At 45.1% G+C, this 25,540-nt stretch overlaps 1 protein-coding gene across 3 annotated transcripts; it reads left to right on the forward strand.

Moving 5' to 3' along the window:
- LOC134537815 (uncharacterized) lies at positions 1-25,290 on the forward strand. 3 transcript variants are annotated; one of them, XM_063378654.1, is made up of 4 exons: positions 1-779; positions 3,395-3,509; positions 11,958-12,122; positions 24,164-25,290. In XM_063378654.1, exons 1-4 carry the CDS (start codon positions 691-693, stop codon positions 24,440-24,442), a joined length of 648 nt encoding a protein of 215 aa, XP_063234724.1. In that variant the 5' UTR covers positions 1-690; the 3' UTR covers positions 24,443-25,290. The 3 variants fall into 3 exon arrangements, with proteins under 3 accessions (XP_063234724.1, XP_063234726.1, XP_063234727.1); XM_063378656.1 differs by having other exon boundaries at positions 24,206-25,290; XM_063378657.1 differs by lacking the exons at positions 1-779; positions 3,395-3,509; positions 11,958-12,122 and adding an exon at positions 18,839-19,165.
- The last annotated feature ends 250 nt before the right edge of the window (positions 25,291-25,540 follow it).

Genomic DNA, 25,540 nt, shown 5'->3' on the forward strand with positions numbered 1-25,540 from the left:
GGGTGCTTGTAACCAGGAGACGACGAGGAGTCTCTGACCAGGAGACGTCGAGGAGTCTCTGACCAGGAGACGTCGAGGAGTCTCTGACCAGGAGACGTCGAGTAGTGTACCCACGAGACGTCGAGGAGTCTCTGACTAGGAGACAAAGAGGAGTCTCTGACCAGAAGACTTCGGGGTGCCTCTGAACAGGAGACTTCAGGGTGTCTCTGACCAGGAGACTTCAGAGTGCCTCTGAACAGGAGACTTCAAGGTGCCTCTGACCAGGAGACTTCAGGGTGCCTCTGTCCAGGAGACTTCAGGGTGCCTCTGACCAGGAGACTTCAGGGTGTCTTTGACCAGGAGACTTCAGAGTGCCTCTGAACAGGAGACTTCAAGGTGCCTCTGACCAGGAGACTTCAGGGTGCCTCTGTCCAGGAGACTTCAGGGTGCCTCTGACCAGGAGACTTCAGGGTGTCTTTGACCAGGAGACTTCAGGGTGCCTCTGACCAGGAGACTTCAAGGTGCCTCTGACCAGGAGACGTCGAGGAGTCTCTGACCAGGAGACTTCAGGGTGCCTCTGACCAGGAGACTTCAGGGTGTCTTTGACCAGGAGACTTCAGGGTGCCTCTGAACAGGAGACTTCAAGGTGCCTCTGACCAGGAGACGTCGAGGAGTCTCTGACCAGGAGACGCCAGGGAGCCGCTAACCGCGATGAACGGCCGCGAGGTGGTGGAGTCTCTGCCAGACCCCACCACGCCCACCACGCCGCCCACTCCCTCCGGCTTCTCCGCCATATTCGGGTACGGCTGCGACAAGCATGCACCACAGCGAAATGTAATTAATCACGCATTATATCACACGGCACATACCGTAATCCGGCACCAAGCGATCCAATTCGGGTTCAGAACATTTTTTTCGGATGGATTCAGGCTGTTGTGCTTGGCCGTCAGGTCGCAGCATTGCACAGCCGGCGTGTTTAGTATTCTCTGAGTTTATCGCTGCTGTCTGTTTCCATTTGAATACAGTGCTTCCTGTTTTATAGCGGGTTACATTTCACAGTTCACGGGTATATTTTTATAATGTTATTTTTTAATACTTAAATCTCATTATTATTAATTAGTTTTTTTTTTCATTTTTATGTAGCAGCACACTACGCCTGTTTTAAACCAATTGAAATGTAAATTAAATTTATTTCGATATTCAAATTTATACTCATCCAATATTCCAGCAAATCCGCTTACTCGGTATGGCCCTAATACCAAATGTGCCGGATTTAAGGCCTTTCACTGTCTGTCATAACTCGTCCCGAATACGACAATTCTCAAAAGTAGTACATAGTACCTCATTTTCCACATTGTAATTTTTAAAAATTCGTGTAAAATTACAGATGTTTGTAAATTTGTACATTTACATCAAAAGAACTTTATCACTAGAAATTAGTGTTCGCAGTAATACTGGGTTTGGATTCTTGCCCGGGCATTTATGCTTTGTGTTGTCCCAGACCTACAATTGTTTGTAAACCGTTCACTGAATAGCTTTCCAGTATTATCTGTGCGTATAATAAAAATGATACAACAAAAAATATATATAAATAATTCGATTATATTTTCCATGATTTAAAAAAAAAAGTTTCAATGAAACATTTATTAAAATATAAAATTATGCCCTAATTTTCGTAAGAAATATTCAGAATTATCTCGAAAAACAAATTTCGAATACGCAAAAATAACTGTAGTTATGTTTGTACAAAGTTTCTATATATTTCTTGTAGTATTACATACTTTTTTCTAGGCAGCTGGTTTCCAATGGAATCTTTTGTGAAAGTACAGAGTTTTTTTCCCCTCATATCACTTGCAAAGCAACACATCGTGATTGTACACGAGCATTGACACCCACAATTAAATATTCACAAACACTGTCAACAGAAGAACTGTGACTTAAGGATACATAGACTATTATAACTACTTCCGAGAACGTCAAGTTTGAGAGAAGTTGCGTGTGACAGGCTTGACGTTGGTAAGCATGAGGCCTAGCTGTTCTACTGGTATGCGCCATGTTTGCGGGACACCTAAAACATTTGTTGAAGTGTAGTGTTTGCAATGTGTATACAGTTTTAAGAACTGGCTTTCGTGGAAGTAAACAATGGCGTATCCTGGGGGGAGGTCCTGTGAATCTGGATCCCTTCCTTCAGGAATATATATATTTTTTTAATGCGAAGTCAAAATTAGAAAATAGCAGCGATTTAGCTACATAAGGTTACAAAGATATCACTTTGGAAATCAATGACGGCTCCAGAATGACTTTTCGGGAGGGGCTACCGTACAAAGAAAGGATGGAGATGCAAAAAAATGACGTCAAATAAGTCAGAATATTATTTACAAATGTATGGTCACAAATACAGAACCTTAATGCTTCCATACAACTTTTGATGAGATAAAAATTTAACACATCACATTAAGTATTTAAATAAAAATAAATATACCCTCCTAAATTAAATTAAATAAATAAAAATGGTCTCAGGATGGAATGTCACCCCTGAACATCCCCCCCCCCCTCCTTTTCTGGAGTCGCACTTTTTGGAACTATTATTATAATTCTTAGTGAGCAACATTGGTGTATTTCCTCCATATTACAGCCCTTATACACAGAAACAGCAGGAACTGTGTTTCCAAGTACAGTCTATATTTCATGCCAGTTGTCACATGTTTTAAGTATGTCTTTCATTCAAACTTGAAATGTGTGTTTCATTTATTTATTAACATTAATATGTATATGTGCGTTTATGAATTCTCTCAACGAAATCAAACAATTTACTTTAGAACAAAGTATTAAAACAATTAAATAAAAATAAACAAAACATAAAATGTCAGGTTTTCTTTTCTCAAGCAAAATCATTATTTAAATATTATATGTGTAAACTTTGGAGTAATAAAAGTTTACTAATCCCCGAGATTTTATTGTGACAAAGAATCTGCTTTTTTTAAATTCCAAAAAAAAAATTCTATTATAAAGAAATCTTACTCGTAAAAAATGATATAATGGTTATACTGGTCCACCACCTTCACACAATCCTTGCTACGGCTCTGAAGTAACTGTGCTTAAAATTCATTTTTAAACGCCATGCTGGCTTTTTTTTTTTAGTGACATGGCTTCGGTTAAGGGCTATTCCTGTACATTTAACATTTTTCCTATTTTGATTTGATACTTGGTCGCAAATTTTGTTGCCAGGTACAGAAACACTGTTCGCATTGTTTACAGATGCTTATCACGTGAGACTGAAACTGAGCAAGTGGGACCATCAGGTTCTGTATGTCCCGGGCCCAAAAAAAAAACACCTAGGTGAGCCGTGGGCCTGCTCTGGAAGTAAACGAAACTGTGGGCGTTACTTGGAAGCAGACTGTCTTTTGTTTCGCAGGCACGATCCCACCAACAAAGTCTTCTTCGCCATCCCTGTACACAGGGAGGACGGGCCACCCTCGTACGAAGAGGCTTATCACTCCTTCAGCTTTCTTATCAAAATATTTCAGCTGGTGAGTGATGCCACGCTAGTTCCTGCTGAAACCTGTTCAAAAAAATGGGTGCGTGTACTTACGTACGCGCGTTAGAAGATATACTTACTTGGCGTGATAAATAAACAGCTTTAATTTTACATGCAGATAATTAATATGAATAAAATAATAAAAGGACTTGAGTGAAATTATAAATACGTTCGGTAAAGAATAAATTCAATCAAAATAAAAAATTTAATAAATGCTCAGTATTAAATATGAACATAATCTACACTACTATCTTAAAAAAAGAAGTGTTTGTTTGTATATAGGGGGTAATCTCTGTAACTACTGATCCGATTCTGACAAATCTTTCACTAATAGGAAGCTGCGTTATTCCTGAGTGCTATAGTCAGCGTCCGTTTTAATATCAACAATATTTATAATTATAATAACAATATAATTGTATTAGTATATGGAAATAGAGAAGTCTGGCGCAATGTATTTCTTATGGGACTACGATTTTGTGGTGGATTCTTGTGGTGGCTCTGCATCCAACAACAGACAGATCGCCTCTGGTTGGCCAAACAGCTCAGCCAACCATATGAGAAGAAACCACTGATTGGCCAGCACTCCCAGCCAATCACTGAATCCCAGCTCCGATTAGACAAACCAACAGGCCAACCAGAAGAAAGTAAGGCTCTAATTAGCCCACAGCTGCAGCCAATCGGGAGACGAGAGTATTAAAAGGCAGGAGAACTTGCAATAACCTCAATAGGCAACTGATGCACTGATGATGGCGAATGCAACGTCGACCGAAACGTCGGTGATATCTTTTCCTTTTCCGACATGGCTACTACCCAAAAGCCAAACCACTCCATACAGTGGCTGCGAAAGCCTGCGAACTTTATTATTATTCCCGAAAAGTGTTTCATTTTTCTGCCTGTGTTTCTTAGTTTTAGTTGTTTTATCGCGAAATCGCTACGCAATGTGATTTCTAAGTGTATTCTTCTCAATATTATATATATAGGTGTATATATATTTGTAAATTTGTGAATTTCGTTTTTAATTATTTGTGGTAGTATATTTGAGAATTTGATGACCACCAATGTAATTAGAGTATACTTTAACGAATTTTACAAGGTTTTTTGTTTGTAAAGACAACGAGAAAACCGAGTTGTATCAAGTCACGGGTGCGGGAGTGTGAGATCGAACCCACGGCTTCTCACAAGCGCCTCCGGGACTTTATTCTGCAAATGTGCTAAGTTTTTATTTTCCTGTTGGTTAAGAGTGTTTTTTTACCTCGTTCGCGAGATCGCGCCACTGCATCTGCTCGCCATGTTCAGTTCCCTCGGTGTTTATTCCGTGACTTTTTGAAGGAAATATCCGAATCAAGGACGCAGCGTGATGTGCATCAGGGACTATTGTTTTAAAACAATAACGCTCGTGTGTAACTTTTTTTTTCTTTCACTCGAGCAGCTTATTACAACTTGTTTTGAATATAGTAGTATGTAAATGGGCGTCCGGGGACAGGCTTCAGGCTGAGGTGCCTGAGGTGCCGACCGCCATATTGGATTGTGACGTCACGGCGGCCATCTTGGATGGTTGTGACCTTGACCTTTGACCTTGACCTTGAATTTGATCCTCAAAATGTGCCAAAAGTTGCCAAAATTGGGCAAAATTTGCCCAAAATTCCTCAAAATCCACCAAAATTTCCATTTTTTTGGAAAACAAATTCCGCCAAAAATTCTCAAAAAATTCCACAATTCAAAAATTTCTCTTTTCGAGGGAAAAATCCCCGTTTCGAGGGAAAATTTCCCATTTTTAGTCCTTAAAAATCCCAGCGGCTAGAAATGTCCATATAGAGGCTTAAGCATCCATGCCTACAGCCTCCGATAAGCCTCTGACGTCATCATGGAATATGTCATCTTGGATTATGACGTCACCGTTGCAATTTCCGTTACACCTGCCATCTTTAACTTTTTTATTTATTATCCGATTTTAATGAAAAATATTTTAAAAATTATAAAAAAAAATTAATAAAATTTTAATAAAAAATATTTAAAAAACAATAATTTACGGCACGGAGCTCGAAGTCCTCTGTTCAAACCCGACGAGGGCAAAAAAAAATGGCGACCGATCCTTCCCTCACAGTGGGTGCTGGCAGACTGACCCCCACCACTTATGTCAAAGTATTTATCGTCACCTAGTATGACGTCATGTCCGCCATCTTGTCTTCGTTTGCTGGAAGCCACCATCATGTTATCGTCTGCTAGAGTGCGCTGATGCCATGTTAGTTTAATTCTTACCCGCTAGAGTGCAGTAATCATTTATTACTGTGACATCCGCCATCTTTAAATTTGGGCGCCATCTTGGAAATCCGTAATTTTTATGCTAGAAATGCGGGAAAAATTCCAAAATTCACCAAAAAAATTGACAATAAATATACTGATTGATTCGATCGATTCCTGTCCTTGGTTTGATCCCTAGACGATGCAAAACATTTAATTTTATGTAAAAAAATATAATTTTAGTAAATAATGATCAAAGTCTTAAAAGAAGCATAGTTTCCAAATCAACCATCATCCTATAAGCCAGTACTACGTCCGTCATCTAGGATATTTGTATTTATTATCCGATTTTAATGAAAAAAATTAAAATTCATTAAATAATTCACTCATTAATTAACATATTGGTTCGATCCCTGGCCGATACAAAACAACTTTAATTTTACAAAAGTACCACTAAAGTGGCAGGTTTGAGAAATAAAACACCGCAAGTTCTTTTACAAACATAATATTTATTACATAATTTCTATTTACTACACGAACACTTGCGAAAGCCAGCAATCTTATAATCATTTAGTTCCGCATCGGTGTGAAATGACTAATTCGTAGCTCCAATCGGTTTATACTAGACAGAGACCAACCAGAACCTTTACTGACATAATCCTCCTCTTCTTGACAGAGTTTCTGGATACCGTGTCTAACAGTTTGCTTCACATCGTCAGAACTGTAAATTACTGCAGCCGAAGTCTTGAATGCACACTTCTTCTCTTTGTCATCTAACGGATATGGCTTTCCATATATACACTCCAACCACAAGTTATTTTTCAAAGGTCCGTTTGTTGCTACGTCATCAGTAAGCTGATTGATTATGTTCTGTCTAATATCGTCAAGAAAATTACAAATGTCTTTCGACTCACCTAACGTATTTAGATAATAGTAGTCTTTCGATGTTCCACGAAATGCAGACTGCGCCAAGTAGAAGCCATTATCATTCACCTGTAGAGCACTGATCACAGTCTTAGGCTTAGTTCCATGTCCAGACGACATATCAATCGGTTGCTGCGCATCTGTTTTCTTGCTTGTACGCTTACGAGTCTCCAATCTAAAGCGAGGAGTCGAAATTTCTGAAGGTAGTTGAGCAGTAGGCGCACGGACTTTACCGTTGCATCTGTTCGCATGTCATCGCAAATTATCAATTCGAGTAAACAATTCATGACACTCATTGCAGCGAAACTTCATGCGAGAAGGATTCTTTGTACATTTACTCCTCTCATGTCTCCGTGCATCATGAGTAAATACAAACGTCATATCGCAGTAGCTACAAGGATACCGCGGTGATGAAGACGAGCCTTTCAGACTCGATCCAGATACTGACTTTGCCGCCGTCGTACCATTTCCAGGCATACTCTTATGCACATCAATCATTCGCTGTTGTATAGACACCTTTACTTTCTGCCGCGCAACAGGTCCTTTGCATGTCTCCAAGTGTTGCTGCATAATAGCATTTCTTGTAAATTGCTTACGACATTTCTCACAGCCAAACATTTTTCGATAAAGGTTCTTAACACATTCTCTCTTCTCGTGTCGTCGAGAATTACTGTTGTTTGAGAAAATCTTGTCGCAGTAACGGCACCGATGTTCGTTGTTTGTTGTCGAATCACCATCCATTGAAGTCACCATCGAGGGCGAAACAGCGTTCATCGAGGTTTCCTGTACAGCCAGCACTACCGGCATTAAAGTCTCTTCTGCTGGTGGTATCACGTCTGTTGAAGTATCCTCCAGTGTTGACGTCGTCGTTGCCAACGGGATCTGCTCCTTCTCCGTCGTAGCTGTCGTCAAGGTTCCCGTAGACGATGGTACAACCTCCATCGAGTTCGTCGTTAAAGTCCGTAAAGATGCCAGTGAGTTCGCAAGAACAGGTAATTACGTGACTAATGCACCAGAAGAAACAAACTAGGTGATCCGTACACCGTCGACGACAGTAACAACTGAGCGACCTGCTGTCTAGGACTCGCTTATATACATGCACCGGATGGAATAACACGCTAGTCAAATCAAGAACAATTTATTATAATACTAGAGTCAAAACTACATTAAAAATAGAAGCACCATCAATAAAAAGGAAGCACATTCTGGAAGCACAATAAAAAGGCAGAACATTTGGAAGCACCGTCAACGAAAAGGAAGCACATTTTGGAAGCACCGACAACGAAAAGGCAGCACATTTGGAAGCACCGACAACGAAAAGGCAGCACATTTGGAAGCACCACCAACGAAAAGGTAGCACATTTGGAAGAACCGACAACGAAAAGGCAGCACATTTGGAAGCACCGACAACGAAAAGGCAGCACCATCATCGAAAAGGCCGCACATTTGTCATTGGCTCCTACAGTCATTGGCTCCAACTGTCTTTTGTCTCATCAACTCCAAATATATTTGGCTAGAATTCTATGAGTCTAAGAGACTATGAGGCCACAAGGCTACGAGTCTTAAAGGATCTAGCTGGTTACGAGTCATACATGGCAACGAGACTGCATGGCTAAAAGACCGCGTGGCTACGAAACTACGTGTCTTTGAAGCATTATGTTATTATATTGCATGACTACTTGTTTACGTAGCTACAAGTCTACGAGGCTACTTGGCTACATAGCTACAATCCTACAAGGTCCCAAGACATCATGACTACACGACTACGAGCCATGATGTTACGAGACTACACGACTACGAATCTTCAAGTTTACGAGACTGCAAGGCTACAGAGCTACGAAGCTTCTAGAACACAAGTTTATGTGACTGCGAGGATACAGGACTTCAAGTCTGCATGGGTTCTTGACTACGAAGCTACTCGTCTGCAAGGCTCCAATTACCGTATCTTTCTTCGACGGAATTTTCTCTTTTGCTCCAACTGCACTATCAGCTTTATGTTATAAGATTACAAGGCTACTTGCTTACGTAGCTTCAAGTCTACGAGGCTCCAATGCATCATGACTGTGAGACTACGAGACTATGCGATTGCAAATCTTCAAGGTTACGTGATCTCAAGGCTATAGGACTATGAAGCTTACAGAACGCATGGTTACGAGACTGCCTGACTAATTGGCCGCGTGGCTACGAAACTTCGTGTCTCTAACTGACTAAAATAGCACCATTCAGTGGTGAGAGTTATTTTATCTCATGCAAAGGTACTTGTTGCAAGTAGTACCGCTTTTCAACAACAGATAACGTCACGTGTTGCTTGCAGGTAAATAATATTTATTTATTTTATGACGGATGCATGACGCTCACTAACGATCGCAATATAGGGACGGCTTTGGTAGACTCCAAGGAGAAGGAAGTTTGTTCTTCCAGTTAGTGCTTCTCAGATTTCTCAGAGCATACTACTAGACTGAGTAATAATATTTTTTTTATTTCCACCTCATAAAAATATTGCAAGTGCCGATTTAGTAGCCTAAAATCACTAATTAAATGAAACTTTGAATAAAATGACATGTCTCATTAAGAGTAAAACTCCTTCATGGAGAGATCGGTTTCTCAGAAATAACCAGAAGCACTTGGAGAAACCACAGGAATGATCGTAAGCACACGGAAAAAACCATCATAATATTGACAAGAATAATCAGGAGCACACGGAGAAAAACCATCATAATATTGACAAGTATAATCAGGAGCACACGGAGAAAACCGACATAATATTGACAAGAATTATCGTGAGCACACGGAGAAAACCACTACAGATTTTCTTTGATAAATTAAAATTTAAAAAAAATTTAAAATAAAAAAATTACAATTACAAAAAAAATACAAAAACTGATTCTGGCTTGATCTAGAACTCTATCTTTGCTCAACAATGAGAAGTTCACAAGCTATCAGAATCAGTTTTTGTATTTTTGAAATCGGATAATAAATAAAAAAGTTAAAGATGCCAGGTGTAACAGAAATTGCAACGGTGACGTCATAATCCAAGATGACATATTCCATGATGACGTCAGAGGCTTATCGGAGGCTGTAGGCATGGATGCTTAAGCCTCTATATGGACATTTCTAGCCGCTGGGATTTTTAAGGACTAAAAATGGGAAATTTTCCCTCGAAACGGGGATTTTTCCCTCGAAAAGATAAATTTTTGAATTGTGGAATTTTTTGAGAATTTTTGGCGGAATTTTTTTTTCCAAAAAAAATGGAAATTTTGGTGGATATTGAGGATTTTTGGGCAAATTTTGCCCAATTTTCGCAACTTTTGGCACATTTTGAGGATCAAATTCAAGGTCAAAGGTCAAGGTCACAACCATCCAAGATGGCCGCCGTGACGTCACAATCCAATATGGCGGTCGGCACCTCAGGCACCTCAGCCTGAAGCCTGTCCCCGGACGCCCATTTACATACTACTAATATCATTGTTCTGTATATTCATTTTTTTTTCTTTGGTATTCATTTTAACACTATCATGACGCTCGATTGTCCGGAAAAATCATGCGTTTTTGCAGCCAGGGCCTGTTCATTGAAGAGGGGAGGGGTAAAATCCCCAGTGCCAAGACACCAAGAGAGATCGCAGCTGAGTTTAAATTATTTCTTTTAATGCTAAGGTTTACTCTAATATAAAGAAAACTACCAGTCTTTTGCCAATATAATTTAGTGGAAACCTTACAATTTGTGCGGTACGCAGATTGCATTTACAGTTATGGCCTTGGTAACGTTAAAAGTTCTTGATGTGTAAACATCTTAGCTTTCGGTAGTGATTTCGTCGTAGAAGCAGTTGCGTGAATGGAACGGAAGTCGCATGGGACGGAAATGGTAACCACGGTGCTGCCACCTGGGGCGGATGGCGTGAGACAAAGTTCACAAAAGCTTGGAAAACTTTATGGTATTAACTGTTTAATGAACTTTAACAAGGTGGGCATTGTTGTAATAAAATTCCTTGTCAAAAATCAGATATAAAGCCAGGGTTTAGTAATTTTAATTCGGTACTTTTTGCTGTTATCGGAGCTTTTTATAGTCTAACCTTTCGCTCTGCAAATCAAATGATTTGAAAGTCGACGCAGCTGCTCCGGCAGCGAATTCTAGCGACGGGTGCGGGAACTACGTGTGATTCGCTTCAAAAAATGTAGCTGAGAACACAAATTTCATATGTTTATCACTCTCGTCATTATTTTAAAGCATTACACTTTAAATTTCGTGTCCAAGTTTCGTATTATCAGTTTATTTGCAATATGAGAACACATGGATTCGTTCGTTACAAAGTTTAGATGTAGAAATATATCTGGCGAGTACTAAAAGACCAGCTCGCAGGTTTTTTTTTTTTTTTTTTTTTTTTGTAAAGTTTTGGGGTTTGGTAAGTTAAACATTAGGTAAGGAGACGCCCGGGCCATGGACCCAGGATGGGATACGCCATCCCCCCCGCCCCCCACATTTTACAGTCACGTGCTACATTATAATTGCATGCTTATTTCTTACCTACACTATTTTTAGAATGTTATTAAACCTGAAAATACAGGGTATCATTATGGTTACTATTTTATAAGTCCAAACTAAGCTTTATTTATAAAATTCCTTTATTTTAAAATAAACACAGCGAGTATGTATATTTAATTTTAAACACTGAGATAAAAATAATCAGGGGGGCTGGGCCAGGGCAGGGTCCCACATGGCCGGTACTACCGTTGCTATGGCAACGGGGCCCATGGGTCCTGGGGGCCTGCGAAGGAAAGAAAAAAACTTAAAACAAAAAAGTAGACAATTAAACAGTAAGGACTAAAATTTATTTACCGATCAAATATTACACCATAGTAATTATTATTCTGAATATGAAGTGCGTACAGAACGTGTCTGAATCTACAACTGTGAGTAACAAAACCACCACCAATCGACGTGACACTGTGTTGACAGTGCGGAACACTTACACCCATTTATTTGCCATTATTCAAAATAAATTTACTTTGACAATCGAAACACTGACAATTACCTAGTTTTAATGAGTTCTGAAAATAATTGTGAAAAGGTTAAAAAAATATATAACTAAAAATATGTGCATAAAGGAAAAAAAACTTTTTTATCACTGTTAGAAAAAAAGGGGGGGTGGGGCATCATGACTTCTGGCAACAGGGCCCACATAATGATGTGAGGGGGTCTGGGCCAGGCCAGGGCCCTAGACTCCAGCCCCACCCTTGCGGCTACTGAGTTCCTCCCGACGCGACGCCCCTGTTGCAGCTGACGTCCGCGACGACAGCCGGCCTCTACTCGATAGGTGTGCGGCTCGTAGAGCACGACATCACCTCCCAGCAGCTGCCCTTCGTCGTCAGCTCCACCTTCATCGTGGTGACCGGCGTCGTGCTGCTGGGCTACGTGCTGGGCCAGAAGATGCCCGAGGTGCTGGTGAGTGTCGTAAGTGCTGCTGGGCTACGTGCTGGGCCAGAATATGCACGAGGTGCTGGTGTGTGTCGTGCTGCTGGGCTACGTGCTGGGCCAGAAGATGCCCGAGGTGTTGGTGAGTGTCGTGAGTGCTGCTGGGCTACGTTCTGTACCAGAAGATGCCCGAGGTGCTGGTGGGTGTCGTGAGTGCTGCTGGGCTACGTTCTGTACAAGAATATGCCAGAGGTGCTGGTAAGTGTCGTGAGTGCTGCTGGTCTACGTGATAGGCCAGAAGATGCCCGAGGTGCTGGTGAGTGTCCACTGATACTGGGAAACGTGCTGGGCCAGAAGATGCCCGAGGTAGTGTGAGTGTCATGAGTGCTGCTGGGCTACGTGCTGGGGCAGAAGATGCCTTGAGGTGCTGGTGAGTGTCGTGTGCTGCTGGGCTACGTGCTGGGCCAGAAGATGCCCGAGGTGGTGGTGAGTGTCCAGTGATGCTGGGCTACGTACTGGGTCATAAGATGCCCGAGGTGCTGGTGATTGTCGTGAGGGCTGCTGGGCTACGTGTGCTGGGCCAGAAGATGCTCGAGGTTCTGGTGAGTATCGTGAGTGTTGCTGGGCTACATGCTGGGCCAGAAGATGCCCGAGGTGCTGGTGATAGTCGTGAGTGCTGCTGGGCTACATGCTGGGCCAGAAGATGCCCAAGGTGCTGGTGAGTGTCCACTGATACTGGGGTACGTGCTGGGACAGAAGATGCTCGAGGTGCTGGTAAGTGTCGTGAGTGCTGCTGGGTTATGTGCTGGGCCAGAAGATGCCCGAGGTGCTGGTGATTGTCATGAGTGCTGCTGGGCTACGTGCTGGGCCAGAAGATGCCCGAGGTGCTGGTGAGTGTCCAGTGATGCTGGGCTACGTGCTGGGTCATAAGATGCCCGAGGTGCTGGTGATTGTCGTGAGGGCTGCTGGGCTACGTGTGCTGGGCCAGAAGATGCTCGAGGTTCTGGTGAGTATCGTGAGTGTTGCTGGGCTACATGCTGGGCCAGAAGATGCCCGAGGTGCTGGTGATAGTCGTGAGTGCTGCTGGGCTACATGCTGGGCCAGAAGATGCCCGAGGTGCTGGTGAGTGTCCAGTGATACTGGGGTACGTGCTGGGCCAGAAGATGTCCGAGGTGCCGGTGAGTAACGCGTGCTGCTGGGCTGCGTGCTGGGCCAGAAGATGTTCGAGGTGCTGGTGAGTGTCGTGAGTGCTGCTGGGTTACGTGCTGGGCCAGAAGATGCCCGAGGTGCTGGTGAGTGTCTAGAGTGCTGCTGGGCTACGTGCTGGGCCAGAAGATGCCCGAGGTGCTGGTGTGTGTCGCGTGCTGCTGGGCTACGTGCTGGGCCTTGAAGATGCCCGAAGTGCTGGTAAGTGTGTCGAGTGCTGCTGGGCTACGTGCTGGGACAGAAGATGCCCGAGGTGCTGGTGATTGTCGCGTGCTGCTGGGCTACGTCCTGGGCAAGATTATGTCCGAGGTGCTGGTGAGTGTCACGTTCTGCTGGGCTAAGTGCTGTGCCAGAAGATGCCCGAGGTGCTGGTGAGTGTTGTGTGTGCTGCTAGGCTATGTGCTGGGCCAGAAGATGCCCGAGGTGCTGGTGAGTGTCGTGTGTGCTGCTAGGCTATGGGCTGGGCCAGAAGATGCCCGAGGTGCTGTTGAGTGTCGCGAGTGCTGCTGGGCCACGTGCTGGGCCAGAAGATGCTCGAGGTGCTGGTGAGTGTCGTGAGTGCTGCTGGGCTACGTGCTGGGCCAGAAGATGCCCGAGGTGCTGGTGAGTGTCTTGAGTGCTGCTGGGCTACGTGCTGGGCCAGAAGATGCACGAGGTGCTGGTGTGTGTCGTGCTACTGGGCTATGTGCTGGGCCAGAAGATGCCCGAGGTGTTGGTGAGTGTCGTGTGTGCTGCTAGGCTATGTGCTGGGCCAGAAGATGCCCGAGATGCTGTTGAGTGTCACGAGTGCTGCTGGGCCACGTGCTGGGCCAGAAGATGCTCGAGGTGCTGGTGAGTGTCGTGTGTGCTGCTAGGCTATGTGCTGGGCCAGAAGATGCCCGAGGTGCTATTGAGTGTCGCGAGTGCTGCTGGGCCACGTGCTGGGCCAGAAGATGCCCGAGGTGCTGGTGAGTGTCGTGTGTGCTGCTAGGCTATGTGCTGGGCCAGAAGATGCCCGAGGTGCTGGTGAGTGTCACGTGCTGCTGGGCTACGTGCTGGGCCTTGAAGATGCTCGAGGTGCTAGTGAGTGTCGTGAGTGCTGCTGGGCTACATGCTGGGCCAGAAGATGCCCGAGGTGCTGGTGAGTGTCTTGAGTGCTGCTGGGCTACGTGCTGGGCCAGAAGCTGCACGAGGTGCTGGTGTGTGTCGTGCTGGTGGGCTACGTGCTGGGCCAGAAGATGCCCGAGGTGTTGGTGAGTGTCGTGAGTGCTGCTTGGCTACGTTCTGTACCAGAAGATGCCCGAGGTGCTGGTGAGTGTCGTGAGTGCTTTCTGCTACGTTCTGTACCAGAATATGGCAGAGGTGCTGGTATGTGTCGTGAGTGCTGCTGGTCTACGTGCTAGGCCAGAAAATGCCCGAGATGCTGGTGAGTGTCCAGTGATACTGGGGTATGTGCTGGGCCAGAAGATGCCCGAGGTGGTGGTGAGTGTCATGAGTGCTGCTGGGCTACGTGCTGGGCCAGAAGATGCCTTGAGGTGCTGGTGAGTGTCGCGTGCTGCTGGGCTACTTGCTGGGCCAGAAGATGCCCGAGGTGCTGGTGATTGTCGTGAGTGCTGCTGGGCTACGTGCTGGGCCAGAAGATGCCTGAGGTGCTGGTGAGTGTCCAGTGATACTGGGGTACGTGCTGGGCCAGAAGATGCCCGAGGTGCTGTTGTGTGTCGCATGCTGCTGGGCTACGTGCTGGGCCTTGAAGATGCTCGAGGTGCTGGTGAGTGTCGTGAGTGCTGCTGGGCTATGTGCTGGGCCAGAAGATGCCCGAGGTGCTAGTGAGTGTCTTGAGTGCTGCTGGGCTACGTGCTGAGCCAGAAGATGCCCGAGGTGCTGGTGAGTGTCGAGTGCTGCTGGGCTACATGCTGGGACATAAGATGCCCGAGGTGCTGGTGATTGTCGCGTGCTTCTGGGCTACGTGCTGGGCAAGATTATGTCCGAGGTGCTGGTGAGTGTTGTGAGGGCTGCTGGGCCACGTGCTGGGCCAGAAGATGCCCAAGGTGCTGGTGAGTGTCGTGTGTGCTGCTGGGCTACGTGCTAGGCCAGAAGATGCCTTGAGGTGCTGGTGAGTGTCGCGTGCTGCTGGGATACATGCTGGGCCAGAAGATGCCCGAGGTGCTGGTGATTGTCGTGAGTGCTGCTGGGCTACGTGCTGGGCCAGAAGATGCCCGAGGTGCTGGTGAGTGTCGTGTGTGCTGCTGGGCTACATGCTGGACCAGAAGATGCCCGAGGTGCTGGTGAGTGTCACGTGCTGCTGGGCTAAGTGCTGGACAAGATTATGTCCGAGGTGCTGGTGAGTGTTGTGAGGGCTGCTGGGCCACGTGCTGGGCCAGAAGCTGCACGAGGTGCTGGTGTGTGTCGTGCTGGTGGGCTACGTGCTGGGCCAGAAGATGCCCGAGGTGTTGGTGAGTGTCGTGAGTGCTGCTGGGCTACGTTCTGTACCAGAAGATGCCCGAGGTGCTGGTGTGTGTCGCGTGCTGCTGGGCTACGTGCTGGGCCTTGAAGATGCCCGAGGTGCTGGTGAGTGTCACGTGCTGCTGGGCTACGTGCTGGGCCTTGAAGATGCTCGAGGTGCTAGTGAGTGTCGTGAGTGCTGCTGGGCTACGTGCTGGGCCAGAAGAGGCCCGAGGTGCTGGTGAGTGTCTTGAGTGCTGCTGGGCTACGTGCTGGGCCAGAAGCTGCACGAGGTGCTGGTGTGTGTCGTGCTGGTGGGCTACGTGCTGGGCCAGAAGATGCCCGAGGTGTTGGTGAGTGTCGTGAGTGCTGCTGGGCTACGTTCTGTACCAGAAGATGCCCGAGGTGCTGGTGAGTGTCGTGAGTGCTGTGGGCTACGTTCTGTACCAGAATATGCCAGAGGTGCTGGTAAGTGTCGTGAGTGCTGCTGGTCTACGTGCTAGGCCAGAAAATGCCCGAGGTGCTGGTGAGTGTCCAGTGATACTGGGGTATGTGCTGGGCCAGAAGATGCCCGAGGTGGTGGTGAGTGTCATGAGTGCTGCTGGGCTACGTGCTGGGCCAGAAGATGCCTTGAGGTGCTGGTGAGTGTCGCGTGCTGCTGGGCTACATGCTGGGCCATAAGATGCCCGAGGTGCTGGTGATTGTCGTTAGTGCTGCTGGGCTACGTGCTGGGCCAGAAGATGCCCGAGGTGCTGGTGAGTGTCCAGTGATACTGGGGTACGTGCTGGGCCAGAAGATGCCCGAGGTGCTGTTGTGTGTCGCGTGCTGCTGGGCTACGTGCTGGGCCTTGAAGATGCTCGAGGTGCTGGTGAGTGTCGTGAGTGCTGCTGGGCTATGTGCTGGGCCAGAAGATGCCCGAGGTGCTAGTGAGTGTCTTGAGTGCTGCTGGGCTACGTGCTGGGCCAGAAGATGCCCGAGGTGCTGGTGAGTGTCGAGTGCTGCTGGGCTACATGCTGGGACATAAGATGCCCGAGGTGCTGGTGATTGTCGCGTGCTTCTGGGCTACGTGCTGGGCAAGATTATGTCCGAGGTGCTGGTGAGTGTTGTGAGGGCTGCTGGGCCACGTGCTGGGCCAGAAGATGCCCAAGGTGCTGGTGAGTGTCGTGTGTGCTGCTGGGCTACGTGCTAGGCCAGAAGATGCCTTGAGGTGCTGGTGAGTGTCGCGTGCTGCTGGGCTACATGCTGGGCCATAAGATGCCCGAGGTGCTGGTGATTGTCGTGAGTGCTGCTGGGCTACGTGCTGGGCCAGAAGATGCCCGAGGTGCTGGTGAGTGTCGTGTGTGCTGCTGGGCTACATGCTGGACCAGAAGATGCCCGAGGTGCTGGTGAGTGTCACGTGCTGCTGGGCTAAGTGCTGGACAAGATTATGTCCGAGGTGCTGGTGAGTGTTGTGAGGGCTGCTGGGCCACGTGCTGGGCCAGAAGATGCCCGAGGTGCTGGTGAGTGTCGCGTGCTGCTGGGCTACATGCTGGGCCAGAAGATGCCCGAGGTGCTGGTGATTGTCGTGAGTGCTGCTGGGCTACGTGCTGGGCCAGAAGATGCCTTGAGGTGCTGGTGAGTGTCGCGTGCTGCTGGGCTACATGCTGGGCCAGAAGATGCCCGAGGTGCTGGTGATTGTCGTGAGTGCTGCTGGGCTACGTGCTGGGCCAGAAGATGCCCGAGGTGCTGGTGAGTGTCGTGTGTGCTGCTGGGCTACATGCTGGACCAGAAGATGCCCGAGTTGCTGGTGAGTGTTGTGAGGGCTGCTGGGCCACGTGCTGGGCCAGAAGATGCCCGAGGTGCTGGTGAGTGTCGCGTGCTGCTGGGCTACATGCTGGGCCAGAAGATGCCCAAGGTGCTGGTGAGTGTCATGAGTGCTGCTGGGCTACGTGCTGGGCCAGAAGATGCCTTGAGGTGCTGGTGAGTGTCGCGTGCTGCTGGGCTACATGCTGGGCCAGAAGATGCCTGAGGTGCTGGTGATTGTCGTGAGTGCTGCTGGGCTACGTGCTGGGCCAGAAGATGCCCGAGGTGCTGGTGAGTGTCGTGTGTGCTGCTGGGCTACATGCTGGACCAGAAGATGCCCGAGGTGCTGGTGAGTGTCACGTGCTGCTGGGCTAAGTGCTGGACAAGATTATGTCCGAGGTGCTGGTGAGTGTTGTGAGGGCTGCTGGGCCACGTGCTGGGCCAGAAGATGCCCGAGGTGCTGGTGAGTGTCTTGAGTGCTGCTGGGCTACGAGCTGGGCCAGATGATGCCCGAGGTGCTGGTGAGTGTCGAGTGCTGCTGGGCTATGTGCTGGGACATAAGATGCCCTAGGTGCTGGTGATTGTCACGTGCTGCTGGGCTACGTGCTGGGCAAGATTATGTCCGAGGTGCTGGTGAGTGTTGTGAGGGCTGCTGGGCCACGTGCTGGGCCAGAAGATGCCCGAGGTGCTGGTGAGTGTCGTGTGTGCTGCTGGGCTACGTGCTGGGCCAGAAGATGCCTGAGGTACTGGTGAGTGTCGTGTGTGCTGCTGGGCTACGTGCTGGGCTAGAAGATGCCCGAGGTGCTGGTGAGTGTCACGTGCTGCTGGGATAAGTGCTGGGCAAGATTATGTCCGAGGTGCTGGTGAGTGTTGTGAGGGCTGCTGGGCCACGTGCTGGGCCAGAAGATGCCTGAGGTGCTGGTGAGTGTCACGTGCTGCTGGGCTAAGTGCTGGGCCACAAGATGCCCGAGGTGCTGGTGAGTGTTGTGAGGGCTGTTGGGCCACGTGCTGGGCCAGAAGATGCCCGAGGTGCTGGTGAGTGTCGTGTGTGCTGCTGGGCTACGTGCTGGGCCAGAAGATGCCCGAGGTGCTGTTGAGTGTCGCGAGTGCTGCTGGGCTAGGTGCTGGGCCAGAAGATGCCCGAGGTGCTGGTGAGTGTGTGAGGGCTGTTGGGCTACGTGCTGGGCCAGAAGATGCTCGAAGTTCTGGTGAGTGTTGTCAGTGCTGCTGGGCTAGGTGCTGGGCCAGAAGATGCCCGAGGTGCTGGTGAGTGTCGTGAGTGCTGCTGGGCTACATGCTGGGCCAGAAGATGCCCGAGGTGCTGGTGAGTGTCTCGTGATACTGGGCTACGTGCTGGGCCAGAAGATGCCCGAAGTGCTGGTGAGTGTCGCGTGCTGCTGGGCCACGTTCAGGGCCAGAAGATGCACGAGGTGCTGGTGAGTGTCGTGTGTGCTGCAGGGCTACGTTCTAGGCCAGAAGATGCCCAAGGTGATGGTGAGTGTCCAGTGATGCTGGGCTACGTGCTGGGCCAGAAGATGCCCGAAGTGCTGGTGAGTGTCATGAGTGCTGCTGGGCTACGTGCTGGGCCAGAAGATGTCCAAGGTGCTGGTGAGTGTCCAGTGATGCTGGGTTACGTGCTGTGCCAGAAGATGTCCGAGGTGCTGGTGAGTGTTGTGAGGGCTGCTGGGCCACCTGCTGGGCCAGAAGATGCCCGAAGTGCTGGTAAGTGTCGCATGCTGCTGGGCCACGTGCTGGGCCAGAAGATGCCCGAGGTGATGGTGCATGTCGAGAGTGCTTCTCGGCCGACTTTCATGGCTGTCGCATAGAATAATATTTTTTGCGGGGGAAGGGGGAGGGGCCTTAAATTGATTTAGTTGTTTGAGGAATATCCATCACCTGGAAAAAAAGGTGGTGGTCCGGGGGTCCTCCCTTGGGAAATATTTGGGGTTTGAAATTTCCAAAAGTTAGTTTTTTATGAATTTTTCTTTCCTAAATATTCTAATATAGTTGGTTGCAATATATAATTTATTTTTTATAAAATTATTTTCAGAAAACAAATTTGTAAAAACACAAGTAACATATCTTGCTGGTGCCTTATCCACACAAAACCATTTTAAACATCAGGAGAAACTACGAAACTACGAAACTAAATATATTATTGGAGGGGACGAAATTTAAGACTTTTGTTTTTGGGAGGGACGTGTCATTTGGGGTTTGAAGGTGCAAAAAGGTAGTTTTTTAGGAATTTTTTTTTCTTGAATATTCTAATTTAGTTGGTTGCAATATATAATTTATTTTTTATAAAAGTTATTTTCAGAGAACATATTTGTAAAAACACAGTTAACATATCTGCTGGTGCTATATCCACACAAAACCATTAGTTTAAATATCAGGAGAAACTACGAAACTAAATATATTATTGGAGGGGACGAAATTGAAGACTTTTATTATTGGGAGGGACATTTCTTCCCCCCCCCCCCCCTCCTCGTCATACACGGTTGCGACGCCCATGGCTGACAGCTTCTGCACTGTCGGAAACTACACTGAGATCACAGATTAAAGAAATTTACAGATGGAGCAAAAGCTCTGGGCATGTGGCCAGTTTGTTCACGTAAGGCGGCCATTTGTTTATATAGTACATATAAATGTAGTTTACTACATACTCCTGTACACAATCATTTTTCTCGAGTCAAAAGTCTTTATTTGTTTAACATTCATGCACTTTTCCACCACCATACATACATCACTTATGAGAAAATTCGATTTTCTTCATTGCACAATATGGCGGCGACCTGCTTCCCCCTTACGTCCCCTGGCTTCAGCAGAGATACCTACAAACTGTGTTTATGCTCCATCTGTAACTTTCTCTAATCTCTGAGTGAGATAGTAGAATATAACTGGCAAGTACCAGGCTGAAGTGCGAGGTGCCGGTCAATGACCCCGATCGCCATCTTGGATTGCAACATCACGGCGGCCATCTTGGTGTCACATTTCTTCAGAAATTCTCAAAAATGACTCAAAAATTCCTAGAAATGTCGCTATTTTGAGGAGAAAATTCCCGTTTTTATCGAATATTACCCGTTTTATTCCACAAAAAAATTTAAAAAATTCGAAGTTCGAAATGCCTCAGAATAAATACATTTGCCTTAAGAAAAACAAAAATTCCTTAAATCGTCTTAAGACAACTAAGAGCAACCAGCCCTAAGCCGCTGAGATCATTACCTTGACCTTGAACGTAAAATTGGAATTATTTTTAATTTTTAACGAAAAAAAAATTCCCAAAAATATTTAAAAAAAAAAATGTTTACTTTAAATTTTCAGTTACTCAAACCATCTCGGACTACGGTTCGATTCCCAGTAATCTAATATTTAATAAATCAATGTTTGTTTGTTCAAATTATATGTACTGCCATACCGTTCATCCGATCTCGATGAAATTTTGTACACTTGACTTTGAAACACGAAGGTCACTGTCTATGTGAGATTTCGATAAAACCAACCCTTAAAGCCAAATTTAATTATTCTTGATATTTCACCTTTCTTTGTTGACAGTTGGTTCATCCTATCTATATGCAATTTACACACTTGGACTTTGAAACACTAAGAAGATGAGATAACATACAATAGGTGACGCGCGGGTCGCATCAGATAATTACCAGTAAGTATAGTTTCTGACATGTTTCCATCAACATACAATAGGTGGTGCGAGTCGTATATAATATTTATAATATAATAACGGGATGCCTAAGATGTACATCAAGCTCTGTCCCTGCCCGAACACGCCCGAATATTCACCTTCGGCCAACCTCGGGTTTATTTATATATATTTATATTTCTCTGGTTATTTTAATGTAGCTATACTAACCTAACTAACTGTCCATAGTGTTTTAAAGTGTTTTAATGTAGCTAACCTAACCGACCACTTTTAATATTTAAATTCATTTTTCCTGCGCAAAAATAAAACAAATCCCGAGGTAGGCCGAAGGTGTGTGTTCGGGCATGGACAGAACTTGATGTATATCTGAGGCCTCTCTATAATAACTTTATGACAGTTTCTTTTTTTCTATGGTACGAATAATAATGGTGGCACGCGAGTCATATTGGATATTTACAGTTAATATTTCATGACTGTTCCTCATTTCTATGATCCAGATATTAATTATTAAAAACAATTTAGATATGTAAGAAAAATACATGACTTACTTCCCAGTAAGTACAACGGTTCCTCTTTTCTATGATCCAAATAACAATTGAAAACAATCCGATCTCAAGAAATTTTGGCAAACTTGACCTTCAATTCAATTCAATAGGTTTTTATTATCATAAATTTTACACTATACAGTTTTGACCCTCGAAAGACGAGGAAATTGTGTCTAAGTGAAATTTCGATAATTACCAGTATTTTATGATAGATCCTCTTTTCTAAAGTCAGTCAAGTGCGAGTCAAGAGAGAGATATCTAGAGAGATAGAGAGAGATACACAGAGATGTTTTGATATAGAGATATATACAGAGATAGAAAGATATATCGAAATAAAGAAAGACATATATAGATAAAGATATAAATTGATAGATTAATATGGAGATATATAGAGAGATAAAGTGATAGGGAAATGGTCAATAGTTAAAAAAAGATTAAGATGGAGAGACATGGATATATATAGATGCATAGACGGATTGAGAGATATAGAGAAAAATAGAGTTACAGAGTTATTGAGAGTGATAGAGAGATATAAATATATTAATATATAAAGCTATATATAGTTATATAGTGAAAGAGATATATGTATACATACAGGGAGAGTTATAGAGATATATAGAGAAATAGGGAGAGATATGGGAGATAGAGTTGCTGTGTATATTTATACTACTTAAACAAATTAATAAATAAATAATTGAAAGAGGCATTGCAATGCATGCAGGGCATTAAATAGTTTAATAAAATAATTTTAAAATTCTTAAATTTAAGTGAGTTATTAAATTTAAATGAAATGTTAATAAAATTAATCTTACATAACCCGCCATCATGGATTCTATAACTCCTGCCATTGTGAAATTAGTCCGCCTTCTTGAAAATCTGTAAATATTATCTAATTTTAACGAGGAAAATTTTATACTTTATAATAATTAAATAATTAAATTTTTGAAAAACACATTTAATAAGTTTTTGATTCGAAAACCGATAAGATCATTCGATTAAAAATGGCGATGGATCTTTCCTCCACGGAAACTACCGGCAGACTGACCACCCAACAATACCAAGGAATATATTACATCAGCGAGTATGAAAACATGGTAGCCATCTTGTTTTCGTCTTCTGAAGGCCGCCATTCTTGGTTCCGACATATTGTTGTCATCTGCTAGAATGCACTGCAGCCATATTAGTTTTATTTTTATGGAATAGAGTGCAATAATTAGTCATTCCCTTGACGTTCGCCAAATTTTCGGCCGTCTAGCCCGCCATCTTGAAAATTTATAATTTTTAGAACTTAAAATTTGGGGGGGGGGGGGGGGGAATACAAAACACATAAAAATAAATTGCTTGTTTGAATAATGATTGATTCGATCGCCTCTGTTCGATCCTTAACTAATGTTAAAAAAAGTTCATTTAATTAAAGTTACCAAAAGGAAGAAACAGTTTCAAGTAATAAAAACACAACAAATTTACAAAGAAAAAAAAAATATGTAAATTCTACACTAATACAGGAACATTAGCGAAAGTTAGCAATCTAATAAAGATTTAGTTCTTCATTGGCTTGAACTGACTGATTCTCAGCTCCAATCGGTTAACTGAAGACAGAGACAAGCCAGATTCTTTACTGACATAGTCTTCCTCTTCCCGACAGAGTTTCTAGATACTGTGTTTAACAGACTCTTCCACGTCGTGTGATAGGTGAAGAGCAGTATTCACAGTCCTGAAGGCGCGCTTCTTTTCTTGGTTCTCGAACGCATTCGGTTTACCATGGACGCAGTCCAGCCTCAAGAGATATTTCAAAGGTCCGTTAGTTGTTACTTCATCAGTAAGCTGATCGATAATGTTCTGCTTGATATCATCAAGAAAAGTACAAATTAATGTCTTTCGACTCACTAAGTGTATCTAAACAATAGTACTACTCTATGTATTTACCACGCTCGGCATTATTTTAAAGAATTGTACGTTAAATTTATTGTCTTGAGTTTCGTATGAATTTGCTCTTTACCGAGGTTAGATGTTAAACGTCACTGTCGGGTACTGAATGGCTCGTTCACATCGTATGGCACCATGGACCTTCATACCCCAGTATGAAATAAATTGAATTGTATTCCGAAAATAACCTCCTCCCCCCCTCCTTTTACATTTTAAGCTGGATATGCGCCTATTCAGATATCGATTATAGTTATAGACCTGCAAAATTCGCGGATTCATTCGGTGATGGGCTAGAATTCAAACACATATACCTCTTAGATAATTTTGCTATTGGTTTACTGTTCATCTGGACGAATCTCAACCAGTTATAAACCCTCAACCAAAGAAGGATCGAATCACAGACAAAACCGGCTGAGACGACTTACAAGTCGGCAGCCAAAATGACCTTGCGTTATTTGCCCGAGTGTACACCGGTATGTGCAGTCTCTATCCTGAAGGCCATCGAAACCGCGAATTTATAGTTCGATACCCGGCAGGATCGAGTGGCGGACGTCGCGGGACGTGGACTCTTGCTGCAGATACGCATGTTCAACCTTCTGGCGGCCCTGCTGTTCGTCGTGAGCGGGGCTGTGGTGATCAACTACTGGGTGCAGTACCGCGACTACTGGCGGGCGCAGGTGGAGGAGGGCCGGCTCCAGCACTGGCAGGACAGGATGCTGCTGGCCACCGGGGTCGCCAGCCTCGCCAACAGCGCCCTCTACCTCTTGGACTTCGGCCACAGCATCAGGAGGACGCTGAAGCTCATCGGCCAGTAGGGGCCCGTCCTGTCTTCAGTCTCGCGCCATGCCACGCTGTGCGGCAGTTGGATCTTTGGGCGCGAAGGGAGTCGTATTGCAAGCCCGAATTGTAATGCTATGACTTGCTGGGGCATCTAGTAAGGGAATATTTGGGCACAGGGCAACACAACGGGTTTGAGCTTATTCTGAAGTGAGTAATCATTTTCTTAATTAATGTGTAATTAGACAATTGTCTTCTCTCTCTCTCTCTCTCTCTCTCTGCCATTTTATCTCTTACGATATACTTACGAGTCGAGGTTTGAATTGCCAAAGAAGTTTCACTTCTATCACTTGTACTGAGTTACACGTGCTCTTCTCCCCCACCCCCCTTTTTCTTTCTCTTTATTTCGATCCTTATTTTTTCCAGGCTTTGCATTAATTATTGTTGGGTCGCATCAAAAAATGGTTTATAATCAAAGTTATTAGTATATTATTACATTTTAATACGAACGCAATGTTTTTCACAGTACGGAAATCGTAGTGATTATTTATTTTTAATCTTTATTACGTTTATTCCTATACACGATTGTGTCAATCTCTATAATTTATGCACGGATGTAGGTCCGAAGGGGGGGTGGGGCCCCTGGGCAAGGGGCTCCGGCCCCACTTGACTCAAAAAGCCCCTCTTTGAAGGAGCCCACTTGCTCTTGTAAAATCGTTCCTCATCAATGGAACCGTTATCTCGCGGACCCTCCCTGGGAATCAGACAGAGTTTCGTCCATATTTTCATGTATCATAAAGTGTTTCATGCTGAATGCGACAGTTTTTGTAAACCATGAATGTTGATAAAAATTTGTATAAAGTTTATAAATAAACTTTTGATTTTACGATGATGTCTAACGGAAAATAAAATGATAAAATTAAGTTATAAAATGTTGTGGAAGTCACACAATGCCGACGACTACAAAAGGTGATCTCTCTTCTAAATGTACCTTTAAAATTGTCGTTACGTAGCTGATTGCATGAGAAGTCTTTTAATTAATGGAGAATGAATAGGGGCAGGCATTTTTCGCGAAAAGATCTGAACACTTATTAGACTGCAACAAGTTATATCCACAACTGTGGTTTCTTCCTTGA

Source organism: Bacillus rossius, chromosome 12, assembly GCF_032445375.1.
Source record: "Bacillus rossius redtenbacheri isolate Brsri chromosome 12, Brsri_v3, whole genome shotgun sequence".
NCBI lineage: Eukaryota > Metazoa > Arthropoda > Insecta > Phasmatodea > Bacillidae > Bacillus > Bacillus rossius.